A 15,138-nucleotide genomic window follows, 5' to 3' on the forward strand; every position below is an offset into this window, starting at 1 on the left:
GCAGAGCCAAAATGTTTGCAAAAAAAGTAGCTTGGCCATGTGGCACAGAAAGAGTTTTTTGAGAAGGAATTCAAGCAGACTACTGAGCAACCACTTGCTAGAGAAATTTGTGTAACTAAAAAGAAGGCAAGTGCTGATCGCCAAGACAATGAGAAAAAGTCCTGGAAGCCATCTTAAAGATCTAAGAGGCAGCCCCTCCCACCATAAACCCTGAGGCCTAGGAGAACAGAATGATTTCCTGGGCCAGGTTTTGAGCTCTGCTGCCTTGCCTAGACTCGGGACAGTGCTTTTGCCTCCTGGCTGCTGAAGCTTCAACCCTGGCTCAAAGGGACCTAGGTACAGCTTGGGATGCTGCTTCAGCGGGTGTAAGCCATAAGCATTGGCAGCTTCCATGTGGTTTTAAGCCTGCAGGTACACAAAGTGCCAAAGTTGAGGCTTGGGAACCATGGCCTAGATTTCAGTGGATATATGAAAAAACTTGGGTGTCCAAGTAAGAGCCTGATGCAGGGGTGGAACCATCATGGAGAACCTCTACTAGGGCAGTGGGGAGCCATCATGGAGAACCACTACTAGGGCAGTGCAGAGTGTGAAGTTGGAGTTTCCACACAGAGTCCTCACTGGGGCACTGCCTCATGACATTGTGAGAAGAGGGCCACTGTCCTCAGATCCCAAGAAAGATATATCCACCAGCTTGCACTTTTTGCCTGGAAAAGTTGCTGGCACTCAATGCCAACCCACTAGCCTGTTAGAGCAGCCATAGGGATTAAACCCTGCAAAGCCACAGGGGTGGAGCTATCCAAGACTTTGGGAGCTCACTTTATCAAACCAGTGTGTCTTGGATGTGAGACATGGCATCAAAGGAGATTATTCTGGAGCTTTAAGATTTAATGATTGTTTTACTAGGTTTTGGACTTGCCTGGACTCTGTAGCCACTTTCTTTTAGTGGGTTTCTCCTTTTGGGAATGAGAATGTTTACTCAGTGCTTGTACCTCCATTGTATCTTGGATGTAACTAACTTGTTTTTGATTTTACAGGATCATAGGCAGGAAAGACTTGCTGTGTCTCAGAGAAACTACAGACTTTGGGCTTTTGAGGTAACACTAAAATGAGTTAAAAATTTAGGGGATTATTGGGAAGGCATGACGGTATTTTGAAGTGTGAGAAAGGTATCAGATTTTGGGGAGACCAAGGGCAGAAAAATACAGTTTGGGAATTTGTTCCTGCCCAAATCTCATGTTGAAATGGAATTCCCAGTGTTGTAGGTGGGGCTTGGTGGGGAGGTGATTGGATCATGGGGGAAGATTTCTCATGAATGGTTTCGTGCCATTCTCTTGGTACTGTCGTCTTCATAGTGAGTGAGTTCTTGCAGGATCCGATTGTTTAAAAGTGTGTGCCATCTCCTCTTTCTTCCTCTTTTCTCCTGTTTTGGTCATGCGAAGTACCTGTTCCCCCTTAGCATCCTGCAACAACTGGAAGCTTCCTGAGGCCTCCCCAGAAGCAGATGCCACTAGGCTTCCTGTATAGCCGGCAGAACTGTGAGCCAATTAAACATCTTTTCTTTATAAATTACCCAGTCTCAGATATTTCTTTACAGCAATGTGAGAATGGCCTAATGCAATAAATATAAGGGAAAACATAAGTTTGCTCAATGTCACAACCTGGATAAGTGTGTGAGGTGGCTGAGTGTCTTAAAACCTAAGCAGATCCCAACACCATCTTGCCTCCCAAATGTGGCAGTCTTGAACAAGCTCACACAAGATTTCTTCTTCCTTTTACAGAACTGTCTTCAGGGTTTCTACTACACATTTTATCTTCTACATAGTTGACAGATTTAATTTCTGAAAGGCAGATCTAAAAATATGGATTACCCTATTCAAAGAAAAATAGTTTAAACACCCTACCAAGGCAATCAGACCCTCTCTCATCAGTCCCAGCTATACCATTTTAATCTCAGTTTGCTCCATTTTGAAGTATCAAACCAAGTACTTAATTACACCAGCCCAAGAGGCTTGGCTTACTACTTTCTTGCCTCTTTTTTCTTGGATATCCTAAATTTTCTTCCTGGGTTGCTCTTTTGACCTCAACCAGGCTAATGTTCTATACTATGTATTTTTTAAGATCCTTTCAAGTGCCATCTTCCGCTAAACAATTCTTTGACTCTCATACTCATACCTAAATTTCTTCTACATAAAATAATTATTTCCCCAGACTTCTCAGTATAATTTGTGTTAAACTTGTGTATGCTATTTATTATATTGCAATTTGTTTTAAATGTGTTATCTGTCTTTCCCATTAAATTCATGCATTTTAAGGTTAGCAAATACATTTCATTATAAGCTTCATGTAATTTAAACTATTTGAATAACAAAGCAGCAGGCATAGCTCTCTCAAATGTGCATGTCTCTCTTGATATAGTCACCACTTCACTGCTAGTTTCCATAGACAGATATGTTATTTAAGCTTTATGTATGTTTTTAAACAAGTGTTTCCAGTATTAACTTTATTCATTCAATCTTGATTTAATAGGAAATAGGTTTCCTTTTAGTAAATTATTTTAGCCTCAGGCATATCTCCCAGTTATATTCTTCTTATAAACTATCTAGGACACACATAAATATAACTTCTCCAGGAAAGCCTTCCTGTTCCATAAAAAATGAATAAGAGTCAGAGACACCACGCCATGCCTAAGGAAAAAGAAATCACACTCTCAGATTTATGTTAATATACTAGTCTTTCTGAATTCAACTCCCATATGCTTTTGATTAATTCTTATATCATGAAACATCATAAGAAATAGGAAAAAGAAGACTGAAGGGGCATGCGGAGGAGGAAAAGAGGGGCAGGAATGTGAGGAAGAGGCAGGAGAGCAGATGGAGGAAAAGAGAAGGAAAAATGAAGAGAAAGACAAAAAAAAAAAAAAAGAGAGAGAAGACACTGTCATTTGCATGTACATGAAATTCTGAAAACTGCCATGTGGCCATTCTAAGGCAGATACTATGCCCATTTTACAGATGAACAAACTAAGGCATAAATATGCTAAGTATCATGTACAAGGTAAAGTATTAAAATGGAAATGTCAAAAATTAAGAATAGTCAAAATTTCTAAGGTTACAAAGGTACAATTGGTATGCCCTCTTACTACCCTATAATTGTTTCTACTGTTTTCTGAGGATAATTGTTATTTTTATTATTAGAAGCATTAGAGAATTATTGAATGCTTTATTTTCTTCATAAGAAAGATTTAAAAAGCTTTTGATAGTTTTGACCAAAACAAACTAGCAAACAAACAAACAAACAATAGGAGAAAGAGAGCTCTTGAGGTCAGGTTACTTGGAGAAAAGATTGAAGAAATTAGAATGAGATGATATTGGAAACATTTACCATTTCTCATCTCAGGCTCTTAGAATTCTTGCATGCTCTTGAATCAGTCATTGACTTATCAGTAGATAAGCTTGTGACATTTTACAAGAAAGAAATGAGACAACAGCAGGCAACAACTGGAAATGATTCATTGTTATATTTTTAAAATTTATTTTTCCTACAATCTCATATTTTTAATGTTCCAACAAATACTTGAAAAATGGTATTTAACAATTATTTTAAATCTGGTCTCCATTTTGTTATCCATGATTAGTTATTTTAGTCATTCATGGAAACTAACTAAATGAGCTAAATAAATATTCCCATCTGCTTTATGAAAATCACATTAAAATTGTTATCAGAACATGACTGTCTATTATTGAATTATGCACTAACACAAAGTTAAATTACATGTATTTGTTTTCAGGATAAGCTGGGGAGAATTTGAGCATTTAGTAAAATGGTTTGAGAGAATGTCTTTTTCTGTGAATGTATGAACAAATATTCTAATAATAATTTGATTTGATGTAGAAAATAATAAAATTTATTTTCAAATATTATACTCCTCCACCTCAAAACTATCACTACTGAACATGAATGCTGTGTGAAATTCACATACTTCTTGAACAGGAGTGCATTTATTCAACACATATTGGTTAAACACTTTCTTTGTGTTAAACATTGCTGTTAACACAGAAGATACAAGTGTGTAAAACAAACAATCTGATATTTTTGTGCTTATATACTAAGAGTAGGCCAAATAATGAACTAAATGAAGAAAGAAAAAATAAATAGTAGTTTAGTTGGCAATAAGTCTAGTTAAGAAATAAAACAAGGAAACATAATAAAAAAAATATTGGCTAGCTTTGCTCTCTTAGTAGTCAGGAAAAGCCTCCAAGAAATGTTAACAGTTAAGACCTAAAGAAAAGCATTGACTAGTTTTGAGGAGCGAATGATATTATGTGCCAGGATTTAACAGACTAGTTCTTGTTATTATGTAGCGGATATATTGAAAGTGATAAAGACACAAGTAGGGGGAAGACTCAGAAGCGCTACAAGTAGAAGGGGTGATATATTTTGAAACTATTGACAAGAAGATGGATTGTATGTGGGGTATGAGATTAAAAGACAAGTCATGGTTTCTCCAAGTGTTTGGCCTGAGCTATTTGAAGGATGTAGTCATCACTTATTGGCTTAAGTAGCTCTCTGGAAGATGTTTGGGAGAAGACCAAATGGTCAGTTTCAGAGATATTAAGTTTGATATGCCTGGTAAACATCCAGATAGTTCAATAGATTCAATCGATATATAGATATGTAGATTTACAGTCAAAGCAAAATAATAGGTGACAATATATAAAACCACTAGGAAGATTTTTTTTTTAATTATGAAACTCAATAAAGTAAATTATTGTAGAGGAGGAGAAGTTGTGATGACTCAGTTATTGAAAATCCATTCCTAATAAGTCAGATGAAGAATCAGCAATAAGGAAAGGGAAAAGCCAATGAAGTTGGTTAAAAAACGTATATATTCTCCTGGAACTCAAATAACAAATGCTAGTTAAGGAGGAGGTGATTAACAGTGGAAAATGTTGTTGATATACACAGTAAGATAAGACATGAGAATAGACCTCCGCATTTAGTACAGTATTTGCCATGCTTCACTGGTGACCTCAGTAAGTTCAGAATCTGGGAACTGATAGAAGCGAGTGCCCAAATGAATTGGGACTAGGATACAGTGAGAAGAGGCAAATGAAAGCTGATAATATGAATACCTGAGGAAAGTAATGAGAGAAATGGGCAAAAACTAGAGAAAACAGCAGAGGTAAGAGAAAGTTTTTTGTTTGTTTGGCGTGTGTGTGTGTGTGTGTGTAATTATGTAAAAGAACATGAAATATATTTTCTTTCATCCGAGGACTTTTCTGAAAATTTTTATCTCATGCATATTGTGAGTCTATACTTTGTCCATTTTAAAGTTTGAGTAATAAACCTAAAACAAAGTTTCTGTTAGAACATATATTACTAAGATAATACATCTCATTTAAGATATTTGAAAAATATTATATCTATCCTAAGCATTATAACAAATCATGTCAAAGAATAATTAAATATTAAGAAGTCAAATTTAAATTCTGAGCCAGTTATCAAAAGGCTCAGAATTTATTATTTTTATTTTTTTATGTATATTACTTTCTCCAAATGATTATTAAAAATAAGATGATAATAATAATTTTGTCCATATTATGGTCAAGGCACTATTCTAAGCATGTTACATGTATTATCCTTACTCTAAGTTTCCAAAGTGAAATTTATTAACTTTATTGATGTGATTTTATTAACCCATATTCTAAATAGGGGTCTTTGGCATCAGCAATTCAGTGACTTTCTTAATCCTTGATAGATACAAATGATGTAACAGGAATTGAGTCCAGATATGCTTAATTCCAAAGTACATGATATGTGATTTGTACCACTTTACTGCATAGTAAGTATTGAAAGACAGGCACTAAGTTATAAGCGACATGTCTTTTGTACACTGGGTAGAGCCAGGTACAATGAAGCGTACTTAATATGATCTTACTATAAAGTTGTTAATTTGTCTAAGAAAAATAACATCAGGAATAATAAAAATGTAAAAATAAATCAGTCTTTTTTATGTTTACAAATTCAAAATGTTAGAAATCACTAAGCAAAAACAAAAAATTAACCTAGAAAACTTTTTTCTCTCAAGTGTCTCACCACTCTTATGAAACAGTTTATCAATTTACAAACTAAAACAAGACACAACAAGATGCAGTTCTACTCAGACGTCAAAGATTTGAATGCAACTAATTGCACATTATATAGGGCTGATTGTGCAATAAAGGATTAGGAACAATCCAGTGTTAATCCTCTAGTTAGCCTGCTAAGTTTCTACAAAGATATGCCACTTGAGATGCAAATGTCAGGACTATCATAGTTCGAACATCAGATTCCGATGCAAAATTGAAAAATTCTCATCTCTAAATAATGAATATTTAAATTTCATTTCTTCTAAATGTTTACTTTTTTTCACAATTTAATTAACACCTAAAAATGTAAAAATCCCTGTGTTACCTTCAAATAAAATACCAATAAGAAAAAATTTAAATGTATGAGGCAAATAGGAACTCATTGGCATGTGTGTGTTTGTGTGTGTGTGTGTAATTAAGTAAAAGAACGTTTAAACATCATTAGTTTTTCATTACTTTAAGGTGGATTGCCTGCCAGGGTTTATACACATGTCAGAAAGGACACAATAACTAGTGTCATTTTAGAATTGTAGTCCTTGGAAATCCTTGACTTATTTGATTTTCATTCCATTTGTTGCACTGTGTCCTTGGATTTAACTGTGTTTTTCTTGTAAGATTTGTGTTTTTCATAATGGAATATTGTAAACATTAGCAACTTCTGAAGGGTAATTTTATTTTTTTAATTTTTCTTATGATATTTAAATATTAAATACTTAATATGATATTTAAATATTAAATATTTTGTATGATATTTAAAAATCCCAAAACTGCACTTTGATACAAAAAGAAAAGTAAATTATACAAGTCTTGAAACTAATATATCAAAATTCTATTTTCTGTGATATATATTCATCGCTTATATATGGCCTCAGTAGAACTATAGAAAAAGCATATGATTTAAAACTGTACAGAAATGGTTTTAGATCTTTTAAGTTCTATTAACGACCTGTATGCACTTATAAAAGGTCTTAATCTTTCTTTTCCATCTATAAATTAGAGTTAATATAACTCAATTTATAAGCTGCTCATAGTGTTATAATTACTGAATAAGAAATTATATATTGTGTATTTGTCAATTATTAAGGAAAAGACTAAACAGTTTTTTTCCTTTCTTCTAAAGACCTAGATAAACATGGAAAAATGGAATGCGTGATTGCATTTTATTTTTAGGACACAGCAACAAAAATGTATTCAACATTTTTTGTAAAACAAGATCAAGCTCTATTTTATTACCTGTATAAATACGTCTTTCTCATATTAAGTTAAATTAATAATACTTTTCAAATTTATTAGAAACTGAAAATGCTTGGAATACTATTTATGCATATGTTTATCTAAAATATAAACATATATTTATAATTTAGCTTTCTAACCTAAGAAGAGTATATTTTCTCCTTCCTTAGTGCAACATCTGTGAATGTGGATTTGGATGAGTAACATTTCAAAACATAATTTTCAAGAACTTAAATACTGTTTTTGAAGCAAGTAAACTTTCACAAAAAGGTAGTCACTTTTTAAGAAAAGTAATAAAATCAATTCAAATTAATGCTTAAATGATGAAATTTTTCAGACATATTACATAGTATTTCTAACAACTACTGTGGCTTTTGCGTACTATTTTCTATAGACACTAATTAAACTCTATGATAATTTGTATATACAACGAAGTACACGAAGACAAAAACCTGGAGATATTTTCCGTGTAAGAAAATAGGTTGAGCATTTGTAATTTTACCTGTGGACAATGGTCAATGGCAGCATAAAATTCACAGACCAATGACAGAACTTCATTATTATCTACCATTCAGTTAATTTAAATTGAGTATGAGAGATGCATTGAACATCTTCTATTAAAACAATGCATAAAGTATGCATGCTCTTCACCATGCATGCTCTGACTTAAGGTAAAAGTCAGAAATGTATTTTAGAACAGTTGTGTTAGAATTTAATCAAGCAATCAATAATATTTGAGGCAGAGAAGAAACACTTAAATAAGCAAATAAATAAAAAAATAAACTCACCTTATCCAGAATACATATCTGTTTCCTTGTTTGAGCATCAAGTATTTCAATCTCAAAGTGAGTTGTTTTTGAATGTTTGACTGCTGGTGTTGGTTTTAGAGGGCCCGCTGAGAGTACAAGTTTTGACAAAAAGTGAAAATTTCTCATATCATCCCTCAGTATGAACCGTGTAGCTCTTTGGGAAAATAATCCTCTCTTGCGTTCTGAAGCGAGGGACTTCTGCCTTTTGAACATTGTGTGAACTAACAGGAGGGTCTGTCATGTCAAAAGTGGACAATTGCGAGTGTGCTCCTTTTGCACCAGTTAAATACTGCTGGAGAACCTTCAAAAGGTCAAATGGTATGCCATTCCAAGAGTTCAGTTTTATTTAGCAGGCTTGAAAACAATGACTGATCTTATTTCTATATATAACACGCTATTGTGATTTGCTGTGTAGCGTATTACTTTACCAGCAATTGAATTATTTCTTGCTTTCTCCTTTTATCTCTGCTTTGTAATATGACTACTCTTATCTGAAATTCCAAAGCAAGAATAGACAGAGCATTTTCATTATCTCTGAGTTCTGGATGCACTAATCTTCAAACACACACACACATTTACATTGAGATGTATTTAACATTAGCAAAGTGCTCTCTTAAAGTTAAATTTTTAAAAGTCCTAGTACATTACTACATAACATTTAAAAAATGCTACCTAAGGACAAGAGAAGTGGCATATATATGTTTATATATGTTTTATATATAAATATGCTATATGTGCATGTGCATTTAAAGCATTCTAAAATGAAAAAATATTTTTATCAGTACTAATTATAATCCCAACTAACTTAAAATAACTTACACAATATAAAATGATGAATTCTTCACTTTGTATAAAGATTGGAAAGATAGCAAACTATGAGATTAGAATTTGTAGAGAAACTTTTTGTAACCTGGGGAAAAAGAAGCAAGCATTATTTTAACATTGTATATCTTTGGAAATCTATTGAACTGATATACAAAATCTATAGTAAGTACCACATTTTCCACAACCCTATGTTATGGAAAATACAAATAGCCTCAGAATGAAAAATGAGATCTGGAAAACATCCTGACAAAAGAGCTTTTAGAAAACCTCCTAGTGCTCTGAGATATGTAAATCTGATAAAGAAACAAATGAAAAGAAATCCAAAATATATTATCACTGATTCAAAATGATTTTAAAGGAAAATATTCTTAAATGTAATTTTCAATGAAAACATAAAAATAAAATGACACAAAATACATAGAGGAGGAAACCTGTTATCTATCTGAGGCTAATCTTTACTTTTAAAAACAACTAAAATAATGTATTCATTTATAATTTTATTACACATTATGCCCTAGAGATTCACTTTACACTCTTCAGTTATTGTGTTCACACTTAATATTTTATATTACATTACACTCAATATTTTATATTTTCAAAAATATAAACAATAGGGATATGTGCATGTTTTTACATACTTTGCGGGCACACAGTGTGCAACTTTATCATCTAGTTGTTCAGCACTTCAAACCTAGAATCATCTTTAAATTCTCCATTTCTCCCACACCTCACATCTAATCCATCAGAGATCCCCTACGCTGTGTGTTCACAGTTACAGTCCAAGCATATATCTCACCTGTATTGCATATCCAAACTGCTCTTCCTACCCCAACACTAGTCAATCAATAGTCTATTTTTAACACACTAGCTGGAGTGACCTGACTCTATATTAAGTGGGTAACTTAATCTGCTCAACACATTGCAGGGGCTTTCTATTTTATGTTAAAAAACAAAAAACAAAAAACAAAGATTTTTGCAAAGGTTTGTAATGTTCTGCATCACCCAGCTCCCTATGACATCTCTGGCCATATCCCCTAACCTAGTTAAAGCATTTAGAACAGTATCTAACATAGAGTAGATGATCCATAAATTGTATTAAATAAATTAATGAGCAAAATGTATAATTTGAATGTGTAGGCAGAATGATGTAGTGCTAAGTTATTGCATTGTATTGAAATGATCCAAACACTATTTACATAATGTTTCTCCAGACATATTTCTTATTTAAAAAAAGGAATAGTTAGCCAGGTGCGGTGGGTCATGCCTGTAATCCCAGCACTTTGGGCGGCTGAGGTGGGCACATCACAAGGTCAGGAGTTCAAGACCAACCTGGTCAACATAGTGAAACCCTGTCTCTACTAAAACTACAAAAATTAGCTGGATGTGGTGGTGGGCGCCTGTAGTCCCAGCTACTTGGGAGGCTGAGGCAGGAGAATCGCTTGAACTCAGGAGGTGGAGGTTGCTGAGAGCTGAGATCGCGCCACTGCACTCCAGCCTGGATGACACAGCAAGATTCTGTCTCAAAAAAAAAAAAAAAGAGAGAAAACAAAGAAAAAGAAAAAGAAATAGCCAAAAGAATTCAGAAGCCAATCTGAAAGAGCTCTCATAGCCAAATTTTGAATAATTCAAGCAACAAAACAAGTACTAATAATAATGGGTTCAAATTCAAAAAACAATATACCTTGGAGTTCATACCATTATAAATAAATGATTGAATACATAATAAATAAATTAATAAACAAAAAAGAATCAGGAGCAAGCCTTCCTTACACAAGACTTCCAAGTAATTTATGGATATACTATCTCCTGAATGTGGGCTTCAATTAGTGACACATTTGCAAAAAATAATGAAGGAAAAGGGAAAAATAGACACTTTATAGAGGAGAAATCCAGAAAGCAGATAGCATCTTAACCACTTGACCAAGTCTATCATCACCATGAAAAGTCATGTTGCCATTCATGTACCCATTATATCATGAAATGAGAAGAATGCTTCACTCCTGTAATATTCCTTCAAACCTCATTATCTCACTTCAACTATAAGAACACATCAAGGACAAATTGAGGGACATTCTACACAATACGAGACCAATACTATTCAAAAGTGGCAACAAGATAAAAAATCGAGAAAAATTGAGACTGTGACAGATCAGAAAAGCCTACATGGGGACACTACTGGAACATTCTATGTTCTATCCAAGATTGTTTTCTGGAACCAAAAAAGAATGTTACTCGGAAAATCTGCTGAAATAAATATAACATCTGTGGTTTAATTAACAGTATTGTATCAGTAACAGATTTTCCTAATAATCCCTTGCACATCCCCAACACCAGTTTCTTTTATTATTATTTAACACCTTTCATAGTGTGATACACTTTTTATAGTTGAAGAACCAATATTAATATATTATTATTAACTAATTTCACTAGGTTATTTTAGGTTTCACAGTTTGTGTTTTACTGTTCTATGAGTTATGACAAATGCATAATGTATCCACCATGACAATACTACACAGAATAGTTTTGGTGACCTAAAATATTCTGTGTACCAACTCTTCATCCCTCCTTTGCCCCTCCAAGCCCTGAAGATCACTGATGATTTTATCATCTTCATAGTTTTGCTTTTCCCATAATATCATTAGTTGGAATTATATAGTATGTAATGTTTTCAGACTGGTTTCTCTCACTTAACAATTTGCATTTAAACTTCCTCCATGTTCTTTCACAGCTTAACAGCTCATTAATTTTTGTAATTGTTGAAAAATACCTAGTCGCATGGATATACCATATTTTGTTTGTCCTTCCTATTGAAGGAAACCTTGGTTGTTGCTATAAGTATTTGTGTGCAGTTTTTCATATGAATATAATTTTAAATTTATTTGGTAAACAGCTATGAGCATAATTGTGGAAATGAATGGTAAGCATATGGTTAGCTTTATAAGAAACTGCCAGCATGTCTTTTAAAGTGGTTGTATCATTTTGTATCCCCCGCAGAATGAATAAGAGTTGCTGTCACTCCACATTCTCTCCAGCATTTGGTATTGTCAGTGTTTTGGGTTTCAGCTACTCTAATTGATGATTTGTGGCATCTCTTGTCTTATTTCTTAATGACATGTGATATTGAATATATTTTAATATGCATATTTGATACCTGTACAAATTCTTTGGTGAGGTGTTTGTTCACATCTTTTGTCCATTTTGTAATTAAGTTGTTTTGTTACTTTTGAGTTTCAAGAGTTCTTGCTACATTATAGATATAACTCCTTCATCAGATATATGTGTTACAAATACAAACTTCCAGTCTTTGGTTTGTCTTTGAGGACCTCACAATAAAAATTATGCTTTTAATCTGTGCTAAATGCTACCCAAATATATGTTGGAACATACTGCACCTGGGGATGGGTGGGTGAAAGAGAAAACAAAATAGTACTCTCAAGGCAAACCACTTGTCCTTTATTATTTTGTGTCAGTGTTCATGCAAAAATGTTACATATTAGATAAAAATAATTGGAATTCAGAAAGTTAGTAATGAGGAGATTTTCAAAATACTGTATACATCAAGCTACATTATTCTTAGACATAGGCAAACACATAGGTAAGAAAGATATATATAGAAAATGGCATTGTTTACTGGAAATTGTATGGATTCAAGAAGTTTTTTTTTTCCTAAAGAGTTATATGATCTCAAGGTTTCTATTATCTGTCACATTTTATAACATTATGAACCTTATAGGACTTTTATGAAATCTAACAAGGAAATTCATATAAAAAGATATTTTTTAAAACAGAAGACTTTATATATATAAACTTATGTATATAAATATTTAGTTATATATACATATGTAGAATATGTATAGAGATATGTATATATAAAAACATATATGTTTATATAAAAGTATATATACATACATACATATATATATAAACAGATCCATGTTTTTCAAATTAGATTTATGTGTCTGTCTTCACCCCATCACCCTGCTCAAACATTAAAATTATTCCTGTTCTCTCTCCTTCTAAATTTAAATGGTTATAATACATGTTTACAGGGGAATGAAATTTACTTAAAATATGTATACTAATAGGCAAACAGTTTAAATGGGTTTAGGCCTTGATTCCCAAAGACACAATCTTGATTGCCATGACCCTGGATGCTGAAATCTCAAAAGATAAAAATTCCTACAGTTTAAATGCCTGGAAATCAAAGTCCTGGAAGATCAAAATCCCAAAAATATAATTCCGAAAAAAGTATTTAAAAATTATATAAAATATGTTTATTAATAGGTTTACTTCAGAAACATTAAAAATATGAAAGAGGCCGGGCGCGGTGGCTCAAGCCTGAAGCCTGTAATCCCAGCACTTTGGGAGGCCGAGACGGGCGGATCACGAGGTCAGGAGATCGAGACCATCCTGGCTAACCCAGTGAAACCCCGCCTCTACTAAAAAATACAAAAAACTAGACAGGCGAGTGGCGGGCGCCTGTAGTCCCAGCTACTTGGGAGGCTGAGGCAGGAGAATGGCGTAAACCCGGGAGGCGGAGCTTGCAGTGAGCTCAGATCCGGCCACTGCACTCCAGCCTGGGCCACAGAGTGAGACTCTGCCTCAAAAAAAAAAAAAAAAAGAAAAAGAAAGAAAGAAAGAAAGAATACTTAATGGGCTACTTTATATAATAAATTAGGAAATAATGACATACATATTTTTATGAGTATAGGCACTGGTATACTAAGAACCGTCACATCAGTATAAAGTATGAGCAGATGAACCATATTCACACAGAAATAGGTCAAAAAACACTACAGTTGGCAATTTTGTGAACCTAGATTTTTTAGCTTTTAACTGCAGTAATTTAAAGTACCATAATGGACAACCTAATTGTTCTAATAAGATTGACCAAAAACTGTGACAGGTGCAGTTACTTAAGGAGCTAAGATCTTGAGAAATTTTATTGTGTGCAAATGTAGATATACAAAAGTGACACTCTGAATTTACTGAGGAAATTTCAAGGACTTTCTGTACTTGCACAACACTAACACACACAGTCAATGTTGTGATAATACACTTTCATGAAATCACGTTTGCAAAAAATGCATAAAACAAATTAGAATTATCTAAATATCTTTACACAATATATATCCCCCCAGTATTGAGAATTAGGCAAAGATGAAATACATAGCATAGCAAATCGGTGCTATGTTTGAAGAGGAAAAGGTTATACGCGATTAAATAATTTGGCAGGCAAGATTTCTCGTATTTTTTGCCTGAATTTTTACTTCTGCATTCTTTGAAACACTCACTGTACTTATATTTGGAGAGAGGTTGTGATCTACTAAATCCGTAAGTATATGCTGCACATTTGAATATCTGGTTATTGCACAGCCACTGCAATTAAAACATTATCTGCCTTAGAAACACTGATAATAATGACCTTTAAGACTCCATATTTCACCATTAAGTAACCTAGTAAACTTAATTTTAATAGCACTTTTGTGAGAGAACAACTTTACAAGTCTCTTCTATTGTGTTGTAAGAAATACAGTAAGAAGGAATAATATTTGGCTTCCCCAATACCAAATCTATATTATTGCTCTCCAGAGAGAGAGAATCAATAGGATATGTATAGAGATAAATAAAAGAGGACTTGATAAGAAGTTTACTCATACTATTATTGTGGTTTGGAAGTCCCACAACAGGCCATCTGTGAGCTGGAGACTCTGGGATGTCAGTAACAGGGCTCTCTCCAAAAGATGGAGAGCCTGAAGATCTGACCTCTAAGGCAGCAAAAGAAAAGTCTGTCTCAGCTCTCAGAGAAACATCAAGTATCCTTATGTATTCATTCTCTCTGGGAGCACAATTGATTTGATAGTTCATGCCAACATTGAGGGGAGATCTATTCCACCTGATCCACCCAGATTTACACACTAATCTGCTATGGAAACACCATAGAGTCACACACAAAATCATATTTTACTAGGTTTCTAGATACCCTTAACCCAGTTGAAAAAATTAAGTCCACAAGTTGAACCTTTGTCAACCTTGCCACCATACTCATCTCCATAAATCATACAATTTCCAAATAAAGACAGTAACAGGTAGTAGTTTAATCTAATATGATGCCACTAACATGATGCAACTATCTTGCATAC

At 33.6% G+C, this 15,138-nt stretch overlaps 1 protein-coding gene and 1 long non-coding RNA gene across 3 annotated transcripts in view; one reads left to right on the plus strand and one right to left on the minus strand.

Moving 5' to 3' along the window:
* TECRL (trans-2,3-enoyl-CoA reductase like) overlaps positions 1-8,505 on the minus strand; it is a 120,828-nt gene extending 112,323 nt beyond the window's left edge. Inside the window, exon 1 of one of the 2 annotated variants that reach the window (XM_050789886.1) lies at positions 8,150-8,505. In XM_050789886.1, the coding sequence (XP_050645843.1) occupies positions 8,150-8,383 (234 nt within the window). In that variant the 5' untranslated portion in view covers positions 8,384-8,505. The remainder of the gene's footprint in view (positions 1-8,149) is intronic. The other variant, XM_050789888.1, reaches the window with a different exon arrangement.
* LOC126954320 (uncharacterized) overlaps positions 5,009-15,138 on the plus strand; it is a 66,166-nt gene continuing 56,036 nt past the window's right edge. The window contains exon 1 of the long non-coding RNA XR_007725584.1: positions 5,009-5,182. This is a non-coding gene — a long non-coding RNA (uncharacterized LOC126954320). The remainder of the gene's footprint in view (positions 5,183-15,138) is intronic.

The sequence above is a fragment of the Macaca thibetana genome, chromosome 5 (assembly GCF_024542745.1).
Source record: "Macaca thibetana thibetana isolate TM-01 chromosome 5, ASM2454274v1, whole genome shotgun sequence".
Taxonomy (NCBI): Eukaryota; Metazoa; Chordata; class Mammalia; order Primates; family Cercopithecidae; genus Macaca; species Macaca thibetana.